Genomic DNA, 26923 nt, shown 5'->3' with positions numbered 1-26923 from the left:
TGGGGTTGCGGCGCTCATCTCGCTTTATTGGCTGAGGGAGCCAGTCATGTGACCAGCATGACTAAGCCGCTTCTGGCAAACCAGAGCAGTGCACGGAAACGCCGTTTACCTTCCCGCTGAAGCGGTACCTATTTATCTACTTGCACTTTGACGTGCTTTCGAACTGGAGGTTGGCAGGAGCAGAGACCGAGCAACGGGAGCTCACCCCGTCAAAGGGATTCAAACCGCCAACCTTCTGATCGGCAAGTCCTAGGCTCTGTGGTTTAACCAACAGCACCACCCGCATCCCGTTTGTCTCAAGATGCAGTTGGGGAAATCAATCCCTGTTTCTGCTTCCTGGTTCTTGGTTTAAAATTGGCACAGCCATTCTCATGTCACAAAATCCACTCATCTTCATACAAGTGTCTTTTCCAGCCACCGTAAGAACTGCCAAGGCTGAAGAGCCCCACATAAAACTCAAGAGAAGTGGTTTCACACTCTGCTTCTTGAACAGCTTCTGAAGTAGCAACAGTAGTCACACCCTTCTGTGCAGATTAATTTCATCCTGTGGTGATAATCATTTAGCGGCAGGGCATTTACCCAAACAAACTTTTGCATAGCCATATGGGAAGCGTAGGTCGGAAGCACCATATGGATGTAACCTGGCTGTTCTTTAACACCTCGTGGAAAATCAGCAGTGCTATAAAGCAACACTCTCCTCTTCCCCAGGTCTAAAAATATGCAATCTTAACAGAAGCACAAAAATATGGACAAGATCTACAGGGGACTGATCTAGTCTGTTCCTAACTTCCAATACAAAAGGAGTTGGCAACCTTTTCCTGGGGTAAAGTAAAGGAAAAGGACCCCTGGACGGTGAAGTCCAGTCAAAGGCGACTATGGGGTGTGGTGCTCATCTCGCTTTCAGGCCAAGGGAGCCGGTGTTTGTCCACAGACAGCTTTCTGGGTCATGTGGCCGGCATGACTAAACCGCTTCCGGTGCAATGGAACACTGTGACAGAAACCAGAGAGCACGGAAACACAGTTTACCTTCCCACCGCAGCGGTACCTATTTATCTACTTGCACTGGCGTGCTCTCGAACTGCTAGGTTGGCAGAAGCTGGGACAGAGCAACGGGAGCTCATCCCATCATGTGGATTTGAACAGCTGACCTTCCAATTAGCAAACCCAAGAGGCTCAGTGGTTTAGATCACAGCGCCACCTGCTCCTTGCGCTGAATGAGCCTGAAGCTCATTTCTTCTCCTGATAGTAATTCTATGCTTCTCCATAGCAATTATGAGCTCAGACAGTGCATTTTGCCTCTCCTGATCAAATGGCTTCACAAACACCATCTATTTAGAATGCAAATGCATTGCACCCAATCACCCATGGCATTTACTCTCAATGTAGAATCACTGTGATGTCTGAAGGAACACTGCTAATTAGCAGTTAATGTTATTTCCTAAATATTGTTGCATGTCACCTGATTCTCTGAGTGGTGAGAGATTCCAAGGGTTCCAGGAGCTTAACTAAGGTTTGTGTTTCTTTTGGGAAAGAGGCACAGCGGAGACTGTGGTTTCTCCATGATATATGATTCGTTGAAGGGGTTCACAGCATTAACACCACAAAAGGGTCTTGTTTCTCCCATAGCCACAGCCTTGGATTAAAAGAGAAATCATACACTGCTTTCAGACGTTGCTGTAAATCTCTTTCTTGCTACCTTCTAGCTCACACTGCAAAACTCTGCTCCAAGCTCTGGCTTTGACCGTTGAGAAGAGTGATTTTCTTTGGTTTGTGGGTTGTTGGGGGGGGGTTGTTTCTTTGATTTGTTTCTTTGTGTGTTTTTTGCTTTGTTCCTGTTTTTATTATGTATTTTTCTCTCTTGCATTTTTATGTTTGCTTTTGAGAGACTGCCTATGTTAAATTGCACTTCAGTTTCTAGTACCATTTTTCTTCATGTGAAACACGCCTACCACCTTGTGGCAAAACAGAGGTATAAAATGTGTGACCGCTGAGTGAATGGAATGCTATACACTTTTGCACAAACGTTTCAATGCTGATATGTTGGTTGCTGAGTATGATGCTGGGACGTTTCTTGTGGTTGCTATTGAGTAGGGTTGCCATATTTCAAAAAGTGACAATCTGGGCACAAAAGTTATTGATGCCCAAAGTTGCCATACGTCCAGATTTTCCCAGACATTCCTGTGATTTCCACCCAGACACTGCTTTCTTTTTTTTTTATAGGATATTTATTAAGATTTTCAAAAAATTACAAAAGAAAAAGAAAAAAGAAAAAAGAAAAATACAAAATAAAAATAGTTAAAAAACAGTTCAATCTTTCCATCACATATTTTTCATTTGCTTATTTCCCGGACCTTCTCACGCCTTCCTTTTCTGTATTCCAGTTCCAATTGTTAATTCAGCAAATCCCTCCCCTCTTCATTCATCTTAATCTTCAATTTTTAAATATTATAACATTAATATTTTTTTACCCAGTAATAACCATTTTCTCATATTCCCTTATAGCATTACAGCAAAAGACCACTTAGTTTCTATCCAACATCATTCTAATATTCATTAATTTTACAGTGTTTCTGTAAATAATCTTTAAACTTTTTCCAATCTTCTTCCACCAACTCTTCTCCCTGGTCTCGGATTCTGCCGGTCATTTCTGCCAGTTCCATATAATCCATCACTTTCATCTGCCATTCTTCCAAGGTGGGTAGATCTTGTGTCTTCCAGTACTTTGCGATGAGTATTCTTGCTGCTGTTGTGGCATACATAAAGAAAGTTCTATCCTTCTTTGGCATCAATTGGCTGACCATGCCCAGGAGAAAGGCCTCTGGTTTCTTCAGGAAGGTATATTTAAATACTTTTTTCATTTCATTATAAATCATCTCCCAGAAAGCCTTAATCCTTGTGCGCGTCCACCAAAGGTGAAAGAATGTACCTTCAGTTTCTTTACATTTCCAACATTTATTATCCGGCAAATGATAGATTTTTGCAAGCTTGACTGGTGTCATGTACCACCTGTATATCATTTTCATAATATTCTCTCTTAGGGCATTACATGCCGTAAATTTCATACCTGTGGTCCACAACTGTTCCCAGTCAGCAAACATAATGTTATGTCCAACATCTTGTGCCCATTTAATCATAGCAGATCACCCAGACACTGCTTTCGACTGCAGTGTTCCGGCTATTGCCAATCCTGGACCAACTGATGCGTCAGGTGAGTGGCATCTCTCCAGTGTCCTCCATTGCCATTTGTTCCACTTTTGTAAACACCCTATTTTTCAGTTTTAGTCCATTTCTCAACTTTTGATGAATGCTTTGCTTGCATGATTAATCACTCTCACATAAGATGCATGCAGCGATCATATCAAAATCCAACACACACATTTTTTTGCTGAACAAGCACTGAGGTTATTACGTTGATGATGATGATGATACCATTAAAGCAACATTGGCTATACAGGTTAGTATTGCCGGCTTTACCAGTGAAGTTAAAATGTTTGGGCTACTTTGTTTCAGGACTTGAGTGGATAATTTGTGACAAGCACCCTCCACCCCAATTCCACACTTGGAAACATTTGTAGCAGCCTTTCTCAATCTGTGGTTCCCCAGATGTTGTTGAACTACAACTCCCATCACCCCTAGCTAGCAAGGTCAGAGCTCAGGGATGATGGGAGTTGTAGTCCAACAACATCTTGGGACCCACAAGTTGAGAACCGCTGTATGGGCTTCCGCAGGATACTATTCTCTCCCCAGTGCTGTTTAATATCTGTATGAAGCCGTTGGATGTGGTCATTAGATGTTTTGGAGCTAGGTGTCACCAGAATGCGGATGACACGCAGCTCTACTTCTTCATAACATCTGAATCCAGAGAGGCTGTGAAAGTTTTGGATAGGTGTCTGAATGAAGTGGTGGACTGGATGAGGGCCCATAAACTGTGTTTGAATCATGGGCATATGGAGGTTCTTTGGGTGGGTGGTTGCCGTGTTCAGGAAATTGGCAAGTTACCTGCTCTGGATGGCGTTGCACACCCTCTGAAGGAGCAAGTATATAGTTTGGGGTTATTCGTGGATACCAATTTGCCCCTGGAGGCCCAAGTGTCCTCTGTGGCTAAGAGTGCCTTTTACCAGCTTCATTTGGCTCACCAACTACCACCATTTCTGAACAGGAATAGTCTGACCACTGCAGTCCATGCATTGGTAACCTTGGGTCTAGATTACTGCAATGCGCTGTATGTGGGGCTGCCCTTGGGTCTGGTTCGGAAACTCTAGCTGGTGCAGAATGCTGTGGCCTGATTGCCGATGGGACACTCTTAATAAAGCATCTGCACTGGGTACTCATCTGCTACCGAACCAGCTTCAAGGTCCTTGTATTGATTTTCAAATCCCTTTACAACTTGGGTTCAGGATACCTCCACCTGAACAGGGGAGGATTTAGGGCTGTGCAAATCCTGGGTGCCGAGTCAAGAGGGCGCTGTCTCAAGACCTGTATGTGTGGAGCTGGGCTTTGGGAAGGAGGTGTGAGACTCTGGCAAGGTCCTAGAGTCTTCCACTTCCTTCCCAAAGCCTAGTTAGCACTTTCCCAGCTTTAGGAAGGAGGTGGGAGGGCTCCAGGGCTTTGGCAAAGCCCTCAAGCCTTTCCTTTCCAAAGCGACAGTAGGTGCCTCCTTGCCCATCTTTGGGAAGGCAGTGCGGGGGCTGGGGGGGCGGGATTTTGGCCTCGCACAGGGCACCATTGTACCCAAGTCTGCCACTGACCTGAAACTTTATATTCCAGTTTGATTACCGAGATCATCTGCAAGAGCATCTCTGGTCGTTCCCTGAGTTGGTGAAGCTCATTTGGTAGCTATGAGAAACCAGGCATTGAGTGTCATCGGCCAAGTCCTGTGGAACACCTTGCCAATAGAGATTCAGTGGCTGCCTCTGTGCAATCTTTGAAACACTTGCTGAAAACTTTTCTATTCTGCCAGTCATTTAAGAGTACATCATCCACAATAATCTCATAGACTCATAGAATTCTAGAGTAGGAAGGGACCCTGAGGATCATTTGCTTTTAACTTGCTTTTAGCTTTTTTATTATTTTATTGTCTGGTTTATATTGTTGCAAAACACTGTGATATATTTTTAAGATACAGCAGTACAGTATATAAATATTTTTTTTTTTATAAATACTGTAAATGAACAAATAACAGATCTGTCCTGAAAATTCATGGGTATTTGTCATTCAAAAATGATTCTTCCTAGTTTCAGCATGACTTAGCAGCTTTGCTTTTGCAACAGAAGCAACACAGAAACTTATAATTACAGTATGTATACACAGTTGAGTCTTACTGATTCTCACACAGAATTACAGAAGAGGTATTTGGGTTTCACAAAGGGCTAGTGCTCAGAAATTTGCCCCAAATATCCAAGATCCCCACCCCCAAACCAAAAAACTAAAATCTGGATCTGTTTAGAATTCATTCAAAATTAGAGACTAAAAATGTACCATGTTTCAAACAGTGAAAATCCAGACAGAAAGGTTTTTGAGGTTTTTTTTGGCAAAGTTGTTGGGTTTCTTCCTATTTTTCTTTAGTCTTGGCCAAAGTTATTGAGCTTTTTGGGCAAAATCGGACAAAAAAGCCGTTTTGGAGCAAATACTGCTGCCGATAGCAGTATTCCAGATATGTCCAGCCTCTCAAGGCAAAAAATGGTGGTGGGGAGAAAGAGAATGGTTCAAGTTCTTCCCGGCCACACAGTAAGCTGAAATTTAGCATGTACATAATCTGCAACACACTAACTTCTAAAATAAAGGCATATACCGTATTTTTCGTCCCATAGGACGCGCCGTCCCATAGGACGCACCTAGGTTTTTTTGGGGGGGGGAATAAAGGAAATTTTTTTCCCCTTTATGTCCCCCCCAAAAGCAGGTCGGGGAAACCAAACCAGGTTGAGGAACAGCGGGATGGCGGCGCTGCGCCTCTCTGCTGTCCCCCAAGCTTGTGGGGCTGGCCGATGTCTACCCGGCGCGAGGGGCGTGCTGCTTCAGGGCGCCCCGCCCGCCGGGCGGCAGGCTGCTATCTGCAGCATGGGGAGCCCTGCGGGGAACTCCTGCAAGGCTCCCCACGCTCCGGATGTCTGCCCGGCGCGGGGGGCGCTCTGCTTCAGGGCGCCCTGCCCGCCGGGCGGCAGGCTGCTATCCGCAGCGTGGGGAGCCCTGCGGGGAACTCCTCCAGGGCTCCCCACGCTGCGGATGTCTGCCCGGCACGAGGGGCACTCTGCTTCAGGGCGCCCCTCGCGCCGGGTGGCAGGCTGCTATCCACAGCCTAGACAGCCCTGCGAGACCTCCCGCAGGGTTGCCTAGGCTGTGGATGTGTTCCCGAAGCGCCAGGCGCTCTGCTTTCAGCGCGCCCGGCGCTCCGGGAAGCAGGCTGCTATCCGCAGAATAGACAGCCCTGCGGGACCTCCCACAGGGCTGCCTAGGCTGCAGATGTCTTCCTGAAGCCTGGAGAACGAGAGGGGTCGGTGCGCACCGACCCCTCTCGCTCTCCAAGCTTCAGCAAAAGCCTGCATTCGCCCCATAGGACACACCCAGATTTCCCCTTCATTTTTGGAGGGGAAAAAGTGTGTCCTATAGGGCGAAAAATACGGTATCACATTCGCTCCTTAAAAATAGGTAACAGGTGTGTTATTGTACTGAATTTCCTTGACATGGTAAATGGCATTTTACAATGCCCCACACTCCCATTTTGGGAAACCAGCAAAATTAAATTCCCTCCACTTATTCTCACCTGTCACAAACAAGGAGGCATCTGTCATTCTCTGTTCCTGACCATGTCTTTTCAGGAGCCCCCCCCCCAATATTTTGGTGGGTATTATTTGCCTGCCTCTCTCCATGGTAATTATTCATGCTTCCAGGGAGACTACAGTAATTACAAGTTGGGTGTGTGATGTCTTGCATGCTCTGCCCTGATCTTTTACAACCCCTACCTTGATTACTCTCTGACTTTTAAGATATTGGTTTGTACTATCAACAGTGGATTGATACCCATTACCCAATCATGAAGGGGCAAGGTTTTAAAAAATGAAGTGCCCCCATAAATATCTCTTTTGGGGGGTCCTGCTTAGTAATTATTTTCTTAGTCATGCAGCAAATAAAGTATCTGCCTAAGAAAAATCTATATTTTGCAATTTGCATACTTTTTTCTTTTTGGCTCCACTTCTGTTTTATAATAAACCACTGTTTGCTGAATCTGTCTGACTAGGCAACAGTATTGCGCACCCATATTATGAAATTGATTGCCTAAGATTGCATAGCTCTTTTATGAGACTTCATGCCCAGAAGCAAGAGGAACTGAGATTGACTTTGCTGAGATCAAAAGAAGGTCCACAGGTTTCAAAACAATCCTTCGTCACCCCTTGTGTTTCTTTTGGTTCATCCAAGTGAAATAATAATACAATTACAATATAGAAAAAGAATTTGTAAGGTTGTAACATTGATGTATATTGTTCCAATGCATTATTTTAAAAATTACCATTGCTGGAAAAACTTGCTTGGTTATTAGTTAAGGGTTTGTCTAAAATATGTAATTTAAATAATAACTTGTGTAGTTTTAACATCAGGTTGGCCAGGCGCCCCAACTATAGGCAGCTGCTAAACACACACAAAATCTCACACTTTCTATACAGGCAGTTGTGCATAACACAGGGTTGCTATATTTAAAAAATCACCCAATGTCGGGGCCGGGGCTAAAAGTATGGCCCCACTCTTGTCTGTACTTAGGTATGCCTTAAGTAGAACATGCTATTGAAAATGTGGTATTTTGCTTCTAGTAAATCCCAGAAGCAAAAAGGTTTTCTTATAAAACAGGCCAGGAGCATTGCAACAGAGAGTGAGCCAAAACCGCATACTGGACAGAATGTCAGGGTGTAGGAGTTTTGTTGCTTCTACTAGCTTAAGTTTGGGGCTATACGCACTTTCAGTATCAACCAGGAATGTGTAGTTATGCTTGTGGAATGCAAGCTTCATTTACTAGTAAGTTATATAATTGTGCAAGTTATATAATACTGTACACAGCCATTCACCAAGTTGTTTGGGGGAGGATATCGAATGAGAGGGCTTGGTACTAGGACTGCGTGGTTCTGCGTATACATACATGATGACTCAGCCCTAAAGATTTGCCTGGCCCCAATGCAAAAGTTATGTCTGCTTATCATCCTCTGTCAGTAGTATTCAAAGGTTTTTTCTATTGAAATTCTTTATATTCTGCCTTTTAAGGTGCAAGCTCTCATAGGGTGCTTTACAAAACAATTAAGAATACAATATCGCAAATTTTAAAACAAACCAGATCTAAAACCGTCAAAAGAGCAACAGTTAAAACATGAAGCCTGCATTGAGCTATTAAAAACTAAGTGGAATAAAAACTTTTTCTGACATTCACTTAAAACCAATGGAACATACATACTTCCTGTAGGATGAAGTTTCAAAGCTGTGGAGGCTGAAAAGGTTTTGCCCTAGTACCAGCCAGCCTGATGGTTCTTGACAGCAGGTCAGAGGATTAAGCTCCAGAGGCCAATCACAAAGCCCAGGCAGATTCATGAGAGCATGTCTTTATTGTCTCAAATGTTTCGGGGCTAAGGTGGCTTATCTCACCATGCCAGCTCAGCAGGAACCCAGCCACCTGGGCAGCCCAGAGTATCTTAAGTGAGTTGTAAACCATGCAAAAAATGGGCTTTCCAGGGATGGGACCAAAGAGGGGCAGTTAGGATGGATCCAAAGCCTGTTCAGTTTAGTCATGACCTTGCAAGTCAGAATAAGTGAAGATGGCAAAAATAGTGGCATAACTCAAACACTATCCTAAAGGCTTGTACTCCCTCTAATAGGCTTAGGCAGGCTCAGACATCAGTCGCTCTGTGGCTGAACGGAGTTTGGATCTGGTGCAACTTAATGCTATCTTAATTTAAGCCAATTTGGTTTATGCCAGCTTTTTGTGTATACGACTGCTACCTTAGGCTGTAATCTTGTAATCTTACTTATCTTGGAAGTAAGCCCCACAGAATCAATGGAACGTACTAACTAAACAGGCTTCATGTTGCCCTTGAATACACTCGCTTGCTTTGGGACCACATCCCACCATTTTGCTCCTATATATTTTGTTGTGAAATTCTGAAAAACAACATACTGTTTGGGATCTAAATTTGGGATTTTAGAGGGGAAACAACATGGTTGTTTTTCTTTGATGGGGGAGGGGAGGAAAATGTATACTCCATTTCAAAGCTAAAATGTCTAAAATTATTTACTTGGGTGTGCCAGCAATTACACGCCATGAAAGCAATCGCAGTAACAAGAGCCCTTTTTGGATCAGGCCAGCCATCAGGTGCAGCATCCTTTCCAGCAATATTCCAGTGATAAAAACACCTTATATTTTTGGCTGTTCTATTCATCTGTAAGATGCCTTGAGTCCCTGACAGGGAAAAAGGCGGGGTATAAAAAGAGCTGGATTTAGGTTTGATGAGGCCCTAAGCTACTGAAGGTAATGGGACCCTTTATATGTCCAGCTGTCCTTTTTCAGCAACAAATTGTCGCTTTTTTGTGTGCTGAATATATGCCAAATGGTAATTTAGGACCTAATAGGTATCTAAAGCCATTTGCACACAACAAAATATGTATTTTATCAAAGTAACTGTTGCACTGAAATACAATTAAGAAGTATATTATTAGTGAAATAATTATTAAGCTCTAACTTAAAATGACTTTTTATTCATAACAAACTTAATGCAAACACATTGGCATTTGGCAATAACAAAAGTTCCTTTAGAAACACAATTTACAAAGACTCATAATTTAGTCTCTAGAAACTTGCTATAACATGAAATAATAATTGTAGGTTTTATTTTGTTTTTTTATCTTATATTTTGGAAATGTACATCGGTTTTTTTCCTTTAATTTTTTGCCGCCGCCCCCAAGTGCGCGGCCCTAAGCAATAGCTTGTTTAGCTTATACGTAAATCAGGCACTGCGTATAAATATGCTGTTTAAAAGTAGGCGCCTTTTATTCTTTTCAGCGCCTGCTAAAAAAACATCCTCTTTTAGACAAGCCTACTCAGAAGCTTAAAGTTGAGATGAACTTTAACCTGCTTTAGTATGTTAAACTTTAGTATGTCTCAAAGCAGGGCTGTGAATTCCCCTTCGATTTTATTGCCTCATCTTTTTGCAAAGTCCTTTGAGGTCTGTCTGTGTGTGGTTTGTTTGTTTTTTACAATCAACTGTATAAATTTTATCAGATAAATAATTCGAAACGCTGCTGAGGAAGAATCCGTTCGGAGCTGAGATTCCCTCACACGCTCCCTCTCCTCAGCGAGAAGGCACTAAGGTCAGACCTACGACAACTGCGACCAACGACTCGCCTGAGGAGGGAAAAAAAAACCAACCTCCGAGCGCGTGCGCGGCGACGGCGGTGGCGGTTCCGGATTGGCGGGTGCGAGGTGCGCTCGCGCCGCTCATTCGACAGTTACCTTTGATGGTGGTGATGGGTGAGGTGGTTTTTTTCCCCAGTCCTAAACTCCACCCACCAACCCCGCCGCCGCCGCCAGCACCGGCTGCCTATTGGCGGGGCGGGGCATTGTGACGGGGAGGACGCCGTGGCCCCGCCCATTCCCCTCCTCCCCCGCCCGTCGCGTCGTTTCTGAGAGGGCCGCGGCGGCTACGTCGCTGCTGCTGCTGCTGCAGGAGGAGGCGGCGGCGCGCGCCGGCTGGCTGGCGGGCGGCGGATGAGGAGGAGGGAGGAAGAGGCAGGCAGGCATCGCGGACATGATGGCGGCGGCCTCCTCGCGAGCGCTGGTGTCGGCGGCGTCGGCAACGTCCCTGCGTCCGGGGTCCCGGGCGGCGAGAGCCCGGCGGTAACTGGCGGCCGCCGTCATCGCCGTGCCCTTTCTCTGCCTTCCCCCCGCCGCCCGCCCAGAGACGGACAGGAGGCGGCGGGGTCTCGGGGATGGCGGCCCCGGGCCCCCTTGAACCGCCGCCTCAGCGGCTGGGCCCGTGGCTGCGGGCCGGCGCGGAGGTGGCGCTGCGGGTACCCAGCCTTTTCCTCATCGACGCCATCTTCAACTCGTCCCCGGTGTTCCCCGGAGACTCCCTGTGGGCCGGCCTCCTGGGGGGGCTGCTGCGGCTGATGGGTGAGAGACCCTTCCCCCACCCCTCACGAGCACCCCATTTAAATGCCTATCGCTGGGGGGGTGGGGGGAGAGAAAGGGGTGGGTGGGCCTTCCACCCCCACCTCCGTCCCAATTTTACCTCAGTAGGTATAGATCACGAGACCTCAGGGTCGCGGGTTCGAGCACCACGTGGGGCAAACGGTTCCTGTATTGCAGGGGGTTGGACTAGATGACCCCCCGGTAGCCCTTCCCACTCTACAGTTCTGTGATGCAATTCTGTCATCCCCTTCCCTTCCTATAGGCTACTCAGGAGGTGGAGAGGAAGGGTTTTTATGTAAGGGGGGGGGGAATACATCTCCAACCCTTTTTTCCGCCACCCCGGAAGAAGCTTCTGTGGTGAACGGTCGCCGTGCCTTCTCCGCGCTTCCTTGTGCGGCAACTTTCCTGCACTCTTACTTTTCATTGGCGTTAGGGAGAGAAGAGGGCGATCGCCTACCTGTTTTTCTCGGGCGTGAATCCTCCCTAAACCACCTCCTCCTTTCCCCTTGAGAGCATCAAAACTGCACCGGGTTGGTGGTTGTGGTTGTTGTCCTTGTAAAAAGGATGTTTGCTAATCCCCGGTTGACCCATAAGTAAGTGTTGAAACAGCAGCACATCTTCAGCCATTTAGAGTTAGGGGTGTGAAGGGCACTTTTGAAGGATGCTAAAGGGTGAAAATGTACGTTTATTGATCTGGCTGGAATAGGCTAAACGTTTACTGTAGTCTTTTGCACAGTGAATGCATCTCTTTTTCCTAGCTCTGCTTTCCTCACACCCAGATTTCCAGTGAGATGTGTCCACTTTCTTTTTGTCATGGCTTCCCAAACCCGCAGACCACTTGGTCTTAGTGCACCATTTAATGATTTTTCTACCTGTTGTCACAGTTGTGACACACTGTGCTAGATGCTGTCTATTTTTAATTGTTTTTTAATTGCTTCTTTTCTAACTTTTATTATATCACAGTTTGCATTGCATGGTATGATTCAGATTGTATTCCCACATAAACACAATAAAAATACACTTAAGGATCAATATGAAATTTGTGGATCACTGTTGGCACACAGACTACAGTTTGGGAAACCCCTAGTTTATTTAATGCTGACACCTGGGTCAGACTTCCTGCTTCCCTTGGATTGTTAGCTAAGCTACAATCCTTTAAATTTCAGTCAAAATAACTACAGTATAGGTCCCCCCCCCCCTAAAATTAAGAGTAGTGAAAGCTAGTCCCAAGCACTGGAAGTTTTATAAGAGCCTAGTTTGCTAAACATTTGCCAGGGACAGCTTGTTGACTGTAAAATGACCTTTTATGATCTTGTGTTGGGCTAAGGTTGCCCAACTGTTAACTATAACCTCTAGTGTTTCAATGCCTTCTGCTTTTTTGCAATAGGCCTGCTGGTAATTTGGTCATCATATCTTGGTTCAAGCAGAACCAGTTTCCAATTTGTGCTGGGGTAGCTCAGTGAGTAGAACATGAGACTCTTAATCGCAGGGTCGTGGGTTGAAGCCCCACGTTGGGCCAAAGATTCCTTCATTGCAGGAGGACTAAATGACCCTCGGCGTCCCTTCCAACTCTACAATTCTATGATTCTTACCTAGATAGCAATTGTCTGTTTAGAACAATATTATTCAGATAACTAATCACATACAGGCCACAAAATATGTATGCATGGTTTTTGTATATGATAAAACAGTTGGCTTGCTTTTTCCTGCACAGAAGTGCTATTCGTGCAAGAAATGTCACATGAAATGGTGTGGAAACCAGACTTGAAAACAGTCATTTATCTGCTTGCATGTGATAAAAATCTCCCCTAAATGATCAGATAAATGTGCAGTTGTAAATACTGTAGAACAAAGTTTGCTTCTCTTTCCCCCACTTTCAAGTGGTTTTTATATGCCACAAGTAACATGTGCTTTGGGTAACTTTGTGAAGAAAAGCAGCTGATAATAATAAGAATGGCACATGTATTTGTGAACTACTATCTGGTAGAGGATATTGCCTGTTAACAACTCATTTATAATAGCTTTTTAGCAAAACTACTTACAGTAGATAGCTCCTAAATGCTAAACAGCTCTTCCTATCTTCCTCATTCTTTCATCTTTATGTTGCATTCCAAATTACATTCTAATGAATTTACCTGTCAGCTCCAATTTAATTTAGCACAGAGCTCTATAAAAGCTTTTACATAATTGAGTTTTACCATAACTATTAGCCTGACGAGATCCGCTGATTTGCTTAGAGCACATTTATACTGTGGTGGTGGTGGGGACGGATGGACTTTTCTTTTATGAAACTTGACATCACATTTCCTAAATGAGCCTAAGTTGTATGGCATTGCCTTAGCAGACTTCTGTTTGTGTAGTGGGATTTCACCTTTCTCTGTTAAAAATCTGCTCCAGAGGATCTACCAGCTCTGCAGAGAAGAATTAAAGGTCATATGGAGAACTACTAGGGGGAAAGTGAAGTTCCATCATATGACCAGAAGACACTAGGAGAGCGTACCATACAGGGTGTATAGAAACCTACAGTGGTGCCTCGCAAGACGAAATTAATTCGTTCCGCGAGTTTTGTCGCCTTGCGATTTTTTTCGTCTTGCGATGCACGGTGTCGGGAAAGTTTTGGAAAAGCTTCAAAAATCACCAAAGTCTTTAAAAACCTCAAAAAAGGCTACCACACCGCGTTCTATGAGTTGCTCCTCGAAGTCAAGTCGTAACTGTATTAGCGGTGTTAAGAAAAAGGAAACAAACTTGCAAGACGTTTCCGTCTCGCGAAGCAAGCCCATAGGGAAAATCGTCTTGCGAAGCAGCTCAAAAAACAAAAAACCCTTTCGTCTAGCGAGTTTTTTGTCTTGCGAGGCATTCGTCTTGCGAGGTACCACTGTATATTGCATATTACAACCCTTGGTGCTTCAAATCATTCTTGGATTTCTCCATACCTTCTGAGATGTTATTCCCATTCATGAGAGTTTTATAATCTTACAAAGCAGAAAGAGTTTTAGAAGATAAATAATATAATAATATAAATTGTTGATCTGTATAAACAAGTTCTGAGCAGTCTGTGATGTCTGATCTCTGAACTAGACATCAATGCAGTATGCAAATGTGGAATTGGTTTTTGCCCCTGCTTTCCTCCCCGTTGCCATATACAGTACTTTGGTTTGAAGATTAAACTATGACAGTTGTGAAAGTGTTACTGGGTAAACCCTAGTTCTGTTCTGCAAGCTTGATATTTGTGTCTGGAACGTGGCCTGATAGGCATTAAAGCCAGAATAATAGGTACATTGTAGTACATTGGAATAACAGCTGAAAGGGTGTTGCAGAGCATAATGCTCAGGGGGTGTAACCTCAACTGGTGACTCATCCCTTACTATAGAAACACTAATAATAAAAGAGGTGGAATTCCCTCCCCCCATAGCGGGGTGAGGCTTTTAAGTGCTGCGTGCTTCAGTTTCCATGGTCATAGTTTGTGTGATAATGCCGAGGGGGTGGTAAAGTTGTAAACATGTAATTAAACATGTCTATTATCATTCCATTGTGAAGATGCATCAAAATTGAGTGCTTTGAAGCTAATCTTATATAAATGAGATCTATCAGGTCAGTTACTGGATGATCTCTGCTAAGGGTAAAATGATAAGATTAAGTGATTAGGGCCATTTGATAACTATCCTTTCTTGAAAGGATTAGGAGATGAGGAGAGTCTAGAATGGAAGCCCTTGTATTTAGAATTGTATTCCTTCTTTATTTCAAATTTTACATAAACCACATTCATCTTGTTCATCTGGCTCGCCCTGGGATTTTCAGATAAAGGGTGGTATACAAATTGCATAAATAAAAAATAAAAATCTGGATCAATGTAGTCTAAAAAATGGATGCAGCTTGTATAGGGGCTCTTTTTTCTTCAATTTAAAAGCCTTGATTTAAAAAGAGTAGCCACATTATAAAAGCCCTTTATGTTTTAGAGATTTGTATTGTTCCCCGTTCTTCCTCCTATAAATATTGTGGGACCTTGTGTTTCAGAAAGACTTAAACTAACACTTTTCTTAAGATTTTTAAGGAAGTTGAGACAATCTTATGCATGGCTACGCAGATATATTCTTTTCCATGGGACTTAATAGCAGGTGCGCATAACATTGCAGCATAATTTATTGGAAAGTGTTGAACTATGAATTAATTTGGGGCACCAATTGAGACTGTTAGTTGTGCTTAATTCTGCTGAAACTAGTACCATTTACCTGCATTAGGCACATCCCGTTAATTTCAGGGGGATTTTTGGAATGTGACTTCTCTGGATTGGGACCATGGTCTGCTAAGCTAATTGTGGGAAGCTTTGCTTGTGGTAAGAGATAGAAGCCGATTGTCCCTAGTACATTACAATTTGACTTCCGGGTATTTCATAGTCAGGGAGAAGGTTGTGTATCATTGAGCTTTCATAATAAGTCTTAAACTTGAACTTTAACATTTGGATGTACGTTTGCTGCTTCTAGGAATCAATAGGGTGTTCAGATACTGTGATTCATGGGTCATGTCCAGATAAGCCCTGGGTTGTCTAATATGTTTTCCTCATATCTAGTTGCAATTTTGGTTCAGGGCCATAACTCTAGTCAAAGGATAGTGGAAATATATGTGAGTGATTTACTGGACAGAAATTTTAAGGAATTGCTGTATTATGATAGGTCATAGCATTTATTCATTTGCAGAGAATTCTTAGAATTCATTTCTATTGCATATTTTTGACCATGTCTCATATCCAATACAGTGGTACCTCTGGTTGCGACGGGATCTGTTCCGGAGGCCCGTTTGCAACATGTAAAGAGCGCAACCTGAAGCGCTGTATCTGTGCAGGTACACAGCGCAATTTGGCACTTGTGCGCATGCGCGGCTTAGCATTTTTGCGCATGCACGAGCGGCGAAACCCAGAAGTAACCCTTTCCGATACTTCCGGGTTGCTGCGGGACGTAACCTGAAAGAACGTAACAGAAAGCAAACATAACATGAGGTATGACTGTATCCAGTTCTAGCTAAAATGTTTTGGCTAGACTTTGGAAGGATGATGAAATCCCAGAAGTGAAAACCTGATTACTTAGAGTATGTGTTATTTCAATTACGGAGAAGATTATCAAGAGACCAGAATTACTTCAGATACTCCTCAAACAAAATGACACCGATTTATATAATTTTGGAGAGAGAATGGTAGAGTTTGATTTTCAGAATGCTATGGTAGATTATCTTCAAGGAGTTAGATTTTTGTTGGGTTTGTTGAGATACTGAGAATATTTTTTGTAATTATATAGAGCAGTTGTATGTTGGAGATACAGGTGGTTTTACATAATCTGCACTCACGTATGAATTTATGAATATCCTAAAATGTACAGTTCTCTCCATATCCAGTCGGCTTCACGCTCCCCACCTGAGCAGCCCTGCTCCCACTTCTACTCCTGTGCAAGCCAGGAGCAGAATCGGAGCTCTCTCAGCTGGGAAGGGGGAGCACTTTAATGGAGCATCCATCCCGTTGTTGGCTTTTGCGGGTCAGGGGCTCCTTAAAACTGCATGGCTGAGGTGAGGGCAGCAGCACGCTCGTCGCTGATTCAGCTTGATTCTCTCTGCTGGGGCAGAGTGTGATGGTGGTTTCACCTGTGGTATATCGCTGGTAAAACTGCCACCTTGAGTCCCTCTGCCTCCAGCTCCCAGCTAGTTTGTTTCCCCATTAGCGCCCTGGAAGCTTAGGGACTCAAGCGGCAGCAGTTTCACCAGCGATATAGCGCTGGCTGAGTGAAGCTGTCATTGTGGTCTGCGTCCACATATTGATAATATTGCCCAGTCCTACTCTGGATATATCTTGAATGGTTTAAATTTATACTGGCATATTCCCTTACTCAAGTATATGGCTATAGCTAAGAGAGCTCCTTATTTGCTGGCCCATGTGGGAACTGTAGCTGGTACAATAAGATTACAGATAGAAAAGACAATTTCCTGAGAGATATAATATTTAGCAGTTAATATCTCAGCCAGAGATCATTTGGCAGTCCTATAACCTTTCCCCTTAGAAAACACATTGAATAATCATGCAGTTGATATACATCTAAAAGGTTATTTCCCCTTGCTTTAATTACTAGGATAGTGGTTCTTGTATTTTTCATTGAAAAACTTTTGATTTAGAAGCCAACATCAGCTTTCCCCCCTTTTATTGTGAAGTCAGAATTGCATGTCCAATTACACATTATTCAGAACGCTTTGCAGTAATTTCATGTCCAAATACAAATATACAGTGTGTAAAGCCATGTTAGAAACGGAGATATGAAAGCTAGGAGCTAAATGGCACCTTAAACCTAGGTTATGGGCGCAACAACGGAATGTCTAGGCGCACTTTTTTAATAACAAGAATACAAAGCTGAAAATGAATGAACTGCAGCTAAAATATTATGTTCATTTTCTACATGGTCTAGTCCTTCCCCTGCCCACCCACTAATATTGTTAAGAGGGTCTCTTCTCCAGTCTTCAGAGAGTGGGTAGAAGTGGGGAGGCAGAAGAAAGTCTTCCTTTATTTCCACTCTGCAGTTTTAATCTGAAATCTTAGGCGCAGAACTGTGCCCAGAGCTCAGAAACTGCTCACACTAATGAAATTCCTTGTCACAAAATGCACCTTGAACAATGGTAGTTTCAAACACTGGTATAAAGAATGTTAACATTTACAACACATTTGCATACTCTGGCTACTCTCACCTCAGTAAAACAGTTACAGATAGGTAGCCGTGTTGGTCTGCCATAGTCAAAATAAAAAAGTTCCTTCCAGTAGCACCTTAAAGACCAACAGTGTATCTGAAGAAGTGTGCATGCACACGAAAGCTCATACCAAGAACTAACTTAGTTGGTCTTTAAGGTGCTACTGGAAGGAACTTTTTTATTTTCTCAGTAAAACAGTTAAAAGACAAGCTTCACTTGACTTTTCCTTTGTTTTCCAGGGACTATATTTTGATCCAAATCCTTGTTTCCGCCAAGCCTTAAAGGAACGTTGAATAAATGTTGTCCTAGTCAATCCGTCCAAATAAGTTTATTCCCTCAATCCAATTTGGAAAGAATAGAAGTAGCGCCTCACTACTTTCCTCTGGGAGGAATATAGGTTTGCCATCTAGTATGAGTGAAAGGTCACTGTTATAAACAAGTTATTTTAAGCCAGAAGAGGAGACACTAACTACTATAACACTCGAGCACTTTTTACCCATTTGCCTTGAGTGCAGCAAAGAATCTTAGTAGATCCACTGCTTCATCCCACGTCACATGACAGGGAAATCTTTCTGGCCCATTGGGCAATAGTTGAAACCCAATGAATACTCTATCTGAAGTTATCTTGTTGTTTTGAAACCAGGTTCTTTGCTCTTATGGCTAATTAGTGGCTCTAAATGTTTTTTTAAAAAAAAACCCATAATGGAAAAACTTTGGTTCTTTTAACTAGTAGCGCTATTCCCCCTGCCAGTGCCACCACCAATGTTTTCTGGAGTACAATCATATTGCCTCTCAGCTAAAGAGGATTCAAGAAATAATAATCACTATTAGATTATAAACAGATTTGTTAATTTTCCTTATGAGTTAACTTCAGTTCAGTGCACTAATAACTCATGTACCTCTCCAATAATAATTATTGTAAGGCATGACCAAGCTCTTAATCTGCGTTCAGCAGCCTCTGATCATTCTGGTCGCTGCTGCTTGTTTTCCAGATTGATTGTAATGGTCCTTTAAGTGAGGCCTGAATAACTTGTGACCCATCCAGCCAAATATAGTCCCACAGGGCTGAAGGCAATCCTGTTAGTAAGCCCCCCAAAGTTACCACCCTGGAAGCATTTTTACTTGTGTGCTGTTTACTCATAAAGGGAGTTGCAGTTCTGACCTTCCTCCTGCTTGACTCTCTGAAAACCTACCGTTCACTCAGGTTCCATTTCTTAGAGACACAGGCTATGTTGTTCCCAGCATGTTCCTAATATACGAGCTGGGGAAAGCTTACTGTCTTGCAGGAGAGGTGGGGAAATCTGGCGTGCTGACAGCCCCATCCTACTATTGAGGTGGCAAGATTACCTTTCCTGGCTTTGTGGAATTTATTGTATTGATTAATATTCTGTGACCTTTTAATTCTGCCTGTAAGGGGTGTGTGTGTTGTTTTGTTTGCTTTCATTTTTATTATGTGTTTTCATTTTGTATTTTTGTTGTGAACTGCCCTGTGATATTCACATGAAGGGCAGTATGCAAGTAAAATAAATAAATAAGAAAGAAAGAAAGAAAGAAAGAAAGAAAGAAAGAAAGAAAGAAAGAAAGAAAGGAGGCAATGCTGCCCACCACACCAATGCTTATGAGTAAAAAGACAGGATGGGGGATTTCAGGTTCAAACAGGGGCTGTGGAGGCAGTAAAACCCTTTTCTTTGTGACCAGTACAAAAACAGAGTGAGCTGCTGTAGCGAAAATAGCATTCTGCCCCTTCTTCTCCAGCCTACTCACTGACCTGGAGATAATTTCATAGAATTGTAGAGTTGGAAGGGTCCCAAGGGTCATCTAGTCCAACCCCCTACAAGGCAGGAATCTCAACAAAGCAGTGTTTCCAACCTTTTTTGGGCAAAGGCACACTTGTTTCATGAAAAAAATCTCTAGGCACACCACCATGCCAGATGGGGAAAGGTCACTTTTTACTTATGTAAAAAAAAATAAAAAAATAGTAACAGCATAGAAGGTAATGGTTAGGCTAGCATCCCTCTTCCAAATATGCTAGGTTTTTATTTGCAGGGACTGTTCTACATGGGAAAGCATTCAGCACTGTCATTCTCCCATCTGCCATCTGAATTGGTACTATTCTGGGTCAACTTACTCTGCTGCATGTGTAGATGAAAATGGCACCAAGTGTGGGGGAGGGGGCAGAACAGGTTTCAGATACAGGATATTAAGCATACACGTACTTCAGATTGAACTGGTTGCTTGCTTTGCAAGTTTTCATTTCCCAAATGACTGCCTTGGCAAGCGCAATACCTACCAGGCTCAACGCCGATCTCGCGCTGCCGCTTCCCGCGCTCTCAAGGACCCGGGAGGAGGAAGGCGTGAAGGGAATCCCGAAGGCGCGAAAACCTCGCGCATGCGCAGGCCTTCCGCCTGCGACAGCCCAGTAGGCCGGCCGAAGCGAGCGGCGATGGGATGTGGGAAGGAGCTCGCTCGCCGCCCCGCGTGTGCCTATGTGGGGCACGTTACAGCCCCGTGACGTCAGCGCCACGCAGGCAGCCAGGCAGGCAGACGGCGAGAGCCCCGCGCTGGGCGGCCTCTCCTCGCCGCCGCCGCCCCGCCTCTCGCCGCCGCCGCCCCGCCTCTCGCCGCCCGACTCGCCCGCCTCCCACCCACGGCACACCAGACAACGTCTCGCGGCACACTAGTGTGCCGCGGAACACCGGTTGGGAAACACTGAACTAAAGCATCCATGACAGATGGCAATCCAACCTCTGCTTAGAAACCTCCAAGGAAGGAAAGTCCGCCACCTCCCAAGGGAGTCCATTCTACTGTTGAACAGCTCTTACTGTCAGAAAGTTCTTCCTGATGTTTAGTTGGAATTTCTCACACACTGGAATTCCTGGTTGCCAGTGATGACTAGGCGAGTGGTTAAATAAAAGACTTGCTCATGGATCTGTTTTCATGGCTGCTTGGGACAGTAGAAAAAGGAGCGCTGTCAAGCACCTGCCGACAAATGGCTGCTAGGCTGTGTCATAAATTGTGCAAGCAAATCTGTTTTAGCTTGAAATACCAATGCTAAATGCGGTGTTTCAGATTATATTGACTAGTGTTTTGAATAATACAAATAATTCTCTGGCATCTTAGATATGCCTTTTCCTGAAATTCAGTAGAAAGTTGTCAACTCTCAGATACTGTGTAACTGGCCCAAATTTGAGGGCTTCAGGAACCATTTCATTCATAGGTAAAAGCAAGTACAGTGGTACCTCGGTTTAAGAACAGCCCTGTTTACAAACTATATGGTTTAAGAACTCCACAAAACTGGTAATAGTGTCCCAGTTTGTGAACTTTACCTCAGTCTAAGAATGGAAGCTGAATGGTGGAAGGGCACCGGCGGCGGTTGGCCTCATTAGGGAAAGCACACACCTCGGTTTAAGAACAGTTTTGCTTTAAGAACGGACTTCCAGAATGGATTAAGTTCGTAAACCGAGGTACCACTGTATGTTAAAATCCATCTTGTGCTGTCTGCCTGATACTTACATTTTATTTATTTTTTATTTATTGAATTTATATACCACCCTTGTTCTGCCAAATACAGTTCTTTCCAAGGATATCCGGACAAAAGGAATGAGGAGGTGGAAGGGGAGCCAAAACAGTTTCATTAACAAATAAACAGCAGGCATGCAAAGCATAAAATTAAACATACCCGACAGGGGCTACCCAATTTCCCATTCATCTGTCCGGAGCCCCAGGTAGAACAGCAGGAGAAAGACCCCGACTGCCGGTCTCCCGGCATCAGGTCCTTTGATCGGGGCAGAAGCTCACCAGGCCCCTCCCACCTATGGCTTTTTTAGCCTGCCTTGATGTAATCAAGTGCACCAGGCATTACTCATGATTAATACAGAGCGGCTTAGAGTCTCCCACTACCTGCAGCCGGCATCCAGCCAGCACTTGCAACACAGAAGAACCCAATAAACTCCTGACAGGTGTGTGAAACACAAGAATCCAGCAGACCCCACCTGGGGCTGTTAAAGGGAAAGGGACATGCCACCTAACTCATTGAAATACAATTGTCTTTCGCATTTCCACTACATTCCTATACCTGCAGGTCTTAGGGCGGTTCACAGAATAAAATCAAAATAAAACCACAAAATACATAATCAAAATAAAACCAACAACCCAATATCCCCCCCCAAAAAACCCCACAACATTTTAATAGGCCATAGAATGTCAATCAAACCTGGTTTTTGCCTAGCGCCTAAAAATGTATAATGAAGGTATCAGGCGAACTTCCCTGGGGAGAGCGTTCCACAGACAGTGAGCCACTGTAGAGAAGGCCCGTTCTCATGTTGCCACCCTCCAGACCTCTCGAGGAGGAGGTACACAAAGAAGGGCCTCAGAAGATGATCTCGGGATCTGAGAGCCAGTATGGTGTAGTGGTTAAGAGCGGTAGTCACGTAATCTGGGGAACCGGGTTCGTGTCTCCGCTCCTCCACATGCAGCTGCTGGGTGACCTTGGGCCAGTCACACTTCTGTGAAGTCTCTCAGCCCCACTCACCTCACAGAGTGTTTGTTGTGGGGGAGGAAGGGAAAGGAGAATGTTAGCCGCTTTGAGACTCCTTAAAGGGAGTGAAAGGCGGGATATCAAATCCAAACTCTTCTGGGTAGGTTCATGTGAAAAGAGGCGGTCCTTGAATGTAATGCGGTCCTGAGCCATTTAAGGCTTTATAGGTTAAAACCAGCACTTTGAATTGGGCCTGGAAATGAATTGGTAACCAGTGCATTCAGACCAGGATCTGTGTAATATGCTCAAACAGTCTCTAAACCAGTAGTGTCCAAACTTTTTTCAAAGAGGGCCAGATTTGATGAAGTGAAGGGCTGTAAGGGCCAGCCAAAGTTGTTGACCTTTCTTTAGGGTTGAAGTTGTTGAGGGTTTTTTTTTTAGGATTTTACCCCAGGAAATAAACTGCCACAGGGGTCAGACTTTGGACATTGGCCATGCCTGCTCTAATCATTTAATTAATCACTGATCTCTTCCAGTCATGAGCCTTCTTGTCATCATATTAGGCAAGCAGTATTCATCAGCAAACCTCAAATACTTAATTGGTAGGGCACAAAAATCTATTAGGAGCCCCAACCTGCAAATATTTATGGGTTTTATTTTATTTATTAAATTCGTATACCACCTTTTCTTCCAAGAAGCTCCAGGTGGTGTACATGGTTCTTTCTCTCCCCGTTTTGGCAAAAACTGACAGGAAGTCTTGTGGAGAACCTTAAGCCCAAGGTGTTTTTGGCTACATAAACCAACTTAGCAAAAAGCAGCACCCAGATGGTAGAGTGAAACTGCATGATAATGGGGCTTGGCTGTTGGCCATATTGCTTGTTAACCCTGTCATTGACACACCTGCAGGTTTTGTATTAAAACACCGCAAGAAATGCCTGGTTTGCACTCTTATTGTATAAGAACATACTTCTGTGGGGTTGGAAAAACAAGTGTTTTCAGTGTTTGTGTAAGCGTAACCAGTATATAAATCAGTGATGGGTATAACAGGCAGTAACAGGCTGTGTTGTTAAGTACAGTTACAGTGCTGTTCACTCATCCATAAATGGTTGTTTTATTTCCCTAGACCATTTCTTACCTTCATACAATGTAATTTTAAAACGCTGATTGCCAATGTGGCACCTTCAGATAAAGATGTACCTCCAGAGGCCTTTCCTTGCACCCAAAGGGTTCAGTTCCCCTACTGAAATTAGGCTTAAAAGAGCATTTCATTGTAGCCAGTAAAAAAGGTTGTGGGGTGTTGGGGTCACAGTGTGTGCATGATGCTCATAACAGTTTCAGTTCTCCAAGTTGCTCATGGGCCCACAAAGGTTGGCAGCCCCTGTTATATTCCTGTTGTTTACATGATATATGTGAATACCGTCTGTATTTAGAAAAAGTTCAGGATGCCTACCAAAAACACAAACAAACAACACAACCTATATGCAGAGGGGAAATAGAATGCATGAAATCAAGATACAAATAAATACTAAACGCTATCATCTAGTTTTTACTGCTGTTTTTTCTAAGTATTTAAGCCATAAAAGACTAAAAGCCCATCTAGCAACCAAGGCCTTCTTAAAAAGGAAGGTCTCTTATTGCAAAAGACCCTCAGGGAAGGGGTGAAGAACCTTTCTGAGCACCAGATCCGACAGTCTGGGTGTGATCACTAAAAAGGCCCCCTCTAGCCCCGGTCAAGCATGACTTTGGTATATATTGCTCTCTGTTGATGATCTCCTACTTGCTGGTAGGAGGTCTCAGCTGCCACAGAGGAACAGCAATGGATGTAGAAATAGTGGCCTAATTGATGCTATCAAACATGTGATTAGTTTGCCCTCATTTCCATTGTGCTTATTTGTCCTCAGTAGTTTGGAGCAAGTGAATATACAGGCATACCTCAGAGATTATTGCGAGTTCGATTCCAGACCACCGCAATAAGCGAATATTGCAGTAAAGCAAGTTACACAGGTTTTTTTGTTTCCCAGTACATATAAAAGTGATGTTTAGGCTATACTGTAGTCTATTAAGCCAGACCCCCCTGGCTGCAGGGGTGAAAGGGGGAAACCTAGCTCCAGACCAGAAGCGGGGCGGGCTTCCTTCCTCTGGAAGCAGCCTCGTAAGGAACAATATCTGTGAAGTGCAATAAAGTGAGGTATGCCTGTTCAAGAGTTGATATTCTGGGCTTTGTGGAACTTAGTATTTACTACGATTGGATTAATTGGAGTACAGCTTCTATAAAATTGAACTGTAGATTGAATTTACAGAGAGGGCTGAAAACTTAACAAACAGTCACACTTGTTCAAAGTGCATGTGCTTTAGTCATTGAGCAATTGTCATTTTAGAGTGTGCAGACAACTAACTCTCCTTTCCTCCTCCTTTTAGGTGTCTTTGTATCCAGTGTTGTTCTGATTCTGTCACAAAGATCACTTTTCAAGTTTTATACGATCAGCTCCGCTCTCCTGCTAGCCGCAACATCAGTGATGGTGAACTATTACGCTTTTTTGCACATAAACTTCCACAGTGCCTCTTATACAACACCTTTTGGAGTTCAGCTCCTTCCTCATAAAGGACCTTCCTTAGGGATGGCACTCTCTGTCCTTCAGCTTGCCTTTGGAATTGGCTACGTTGCACTGTTAAATATCCAGTCCATATATTCTCAGCTAATCATACTGGATTTATTGATTCCTCTTGTAGGCTTGATCGTTGAATTGCCATTACACATCAGGCAGATTTTAGTCTTTACCTCAGGCTTCATTTTGACAGTATACACCCTGGGCGTTTTAGTTTATAAAATTAAACGGTTCTACTACTCTTCACGGTATGTCTATCTTCTTATAAGGCACATGTATCGCATTTATGGATTACAACTGTTGCTGGAAGATACATGGAAAAGGATTCGTTTTCCATCAGTTTTGCGGGTCTTTTGGCTAACGAGGCTGGCAGCTCAAGCTGTTGTATTAACATTCTTCATCAAAATGGCAGAAGCTGATCCAGGCATTAAATTTTACATGATTTCTTGGGACAGTTTTTGGGAGTTATTTTGCAGCCTTATTGTCAGCGGGTGTGATTCTACTTTAACTGTATTAGGCATGAGTGCTGTAATTTCATCTATAGCTCACTACCTGGGGCTTGGTATCTTGGCCTTTATTGGATCTACTGATGAAGACGACAAAAGGCTTGGTTTTGTGGCACCAGTTTTATTTTTTATTTTGGCCCTGCAGACTGGTTTAAGTGGGCTTAAGCCAGAAGAGAGACTAGTTCGCTTGAGTCGAAACATGTGCCTTTTGCTGACCGCAGTCCTGCATTTTATCCACGGAATGACAGACCCTGTCCTAATGTCTCTGAGTGCCTCCCATGTGTCCTCATTTCGCAGACACTTTCCTGTGCTCTTCGTCTCAGCTTGCCTCTTTGTTCTTCCAATTTTGCTCAGTTACATGCTTTGGCACCACTATGCACTAAATACATGGCTGTTTGCTGTTACGGCATTCTGCGTGGAACTCTGCCTGAAGGTTATTGTTTCTATCACTGTGTATGTACTCTTTATGATTGATGGCTACTATAATGTCCTATGGGAAAAGCTTGATGATTATGTCTACTATGTTCGATCGACGGGCAATATAATTGAGTTTATATTTGGAGTAATAATGTTTGGGAATGGTGCTTACACCATGGTGTTTGAATCAGGAAGCAAAATCCGGGCTTGTATGATGTGTCTGCATGCCTACTTCAACATCTACCTGCAGGCAAAGAATGGCTGGAAAACCTTTATCAATCGCAGGACAGCTGTTGAGAAAATCAACTCACTTCCTGAAGTCAAAGGAGAACGATTGCGTGAAATCGATGACGTGTGTGCAATCTGCTACCACGAGTTTACTACATCTGCTCGTATTACTCCATGTAACCATTACTTCCATGCACTTTGCCTTCGGAAATGGCTCTACATTCAAGACACTTGTCCAATGTGCCATCAAAAAGTTTATACTGAGGAGAAGGAGAATCTCAATATCTCAAATAACAATGGCTTTGTTGCACTCGATGAAAATGAACCTGATGAAAATCCTTTGCAAGGAGAAGATGCAGCTGCTGATATGGAAAATGAACTAAATGAAGATAATGACAGTTCTGAGAGTGAGGAGGAAGCAGAGACTGAGAATTCAAGTCGGTCTGTCACACTGCCCGAAGAACACTCAGAACAGGGAACCTGACTTGGCTTAAAATGTCATGTACTGAACACTGTGGGTGGGTGTTAATAGTGGAGTTCAACTATGGAATAAAAGCTTCACTTCATCAGTGTGTAACTAAGCACAAGAACAATATCTCAAAATGTTGAATCTGTGAATGGGGTTGTCAATTTACTGTGATGTGCGATTGTAAATATACCTCTTAATTACTGCTGGTCTCTTTTGCGACCACCTTAAACTTTATGTACATTATTGTACATGGAATAAAGTGTTTTCGCATATTTTTTAAAACAGTTGGAACAAAACACTTCTTAATTGATCAAAAAATTATAGTGTGCAAGTTGTGTCAAA

General features: G+C 43.6%; 2 protein-coding genes across 2 annotated transcripts; one reads left to right on the top strand and one right to left on the bottom strand.

The window, feature by feature from the left end:
* Nucleotides 1-65: 65 nt before the first annotated feature.
* Nucleotides 66-10888, bottom strand: LOC310713221 (uncharacterized protein; the record flags this gene model as incomplete). Its single annotated transcript, XM_083517111.1, has 2 exons — nt 66-1633; nt 10484-10888. One exon carries the CDS (start codon nt 10886-10888, stop codon nt 10526-10528), a length of 363 nt encoding a protein of 120 aa, XP_083373237.1. The 3' UTR covers nt 66-1633; nt 10484-10525.
* RNF139 (ring finger protein 139) lies at nt 10687-26863 on the top strand. Its single transcript, XM_083516728.1, has 2 exons — nt 10687-11143; nt 24774-26863. Exons 1-2 carry the CDS (start codon nt 10960-10962, stop codon nt 26594-26596), a joined length of 2007 nt encoding a protein of 668 aa, XP_083372854.1. The 5' UTR covers nt 10687-10959; the 3' UTR covers nt 26597-26863.
* The last annotated feature ends 60 nt before the right edge of the window (nt 26864-26923 follow it).

This window comes from Podarcis liolepis (genome assembly GCF_965112155.1).
Source record: "Podarcis liolepis genome assembly, chromosome: 8".
NCBI lineage: Eukaryota > Metazoa > Chordata > Lepidosauria > Squamata > Lacertidae > Podarcis > Podarcis liolepis.
This window is presented reverse-complemented; position numbering and strand designations above follow the sequence as displayed.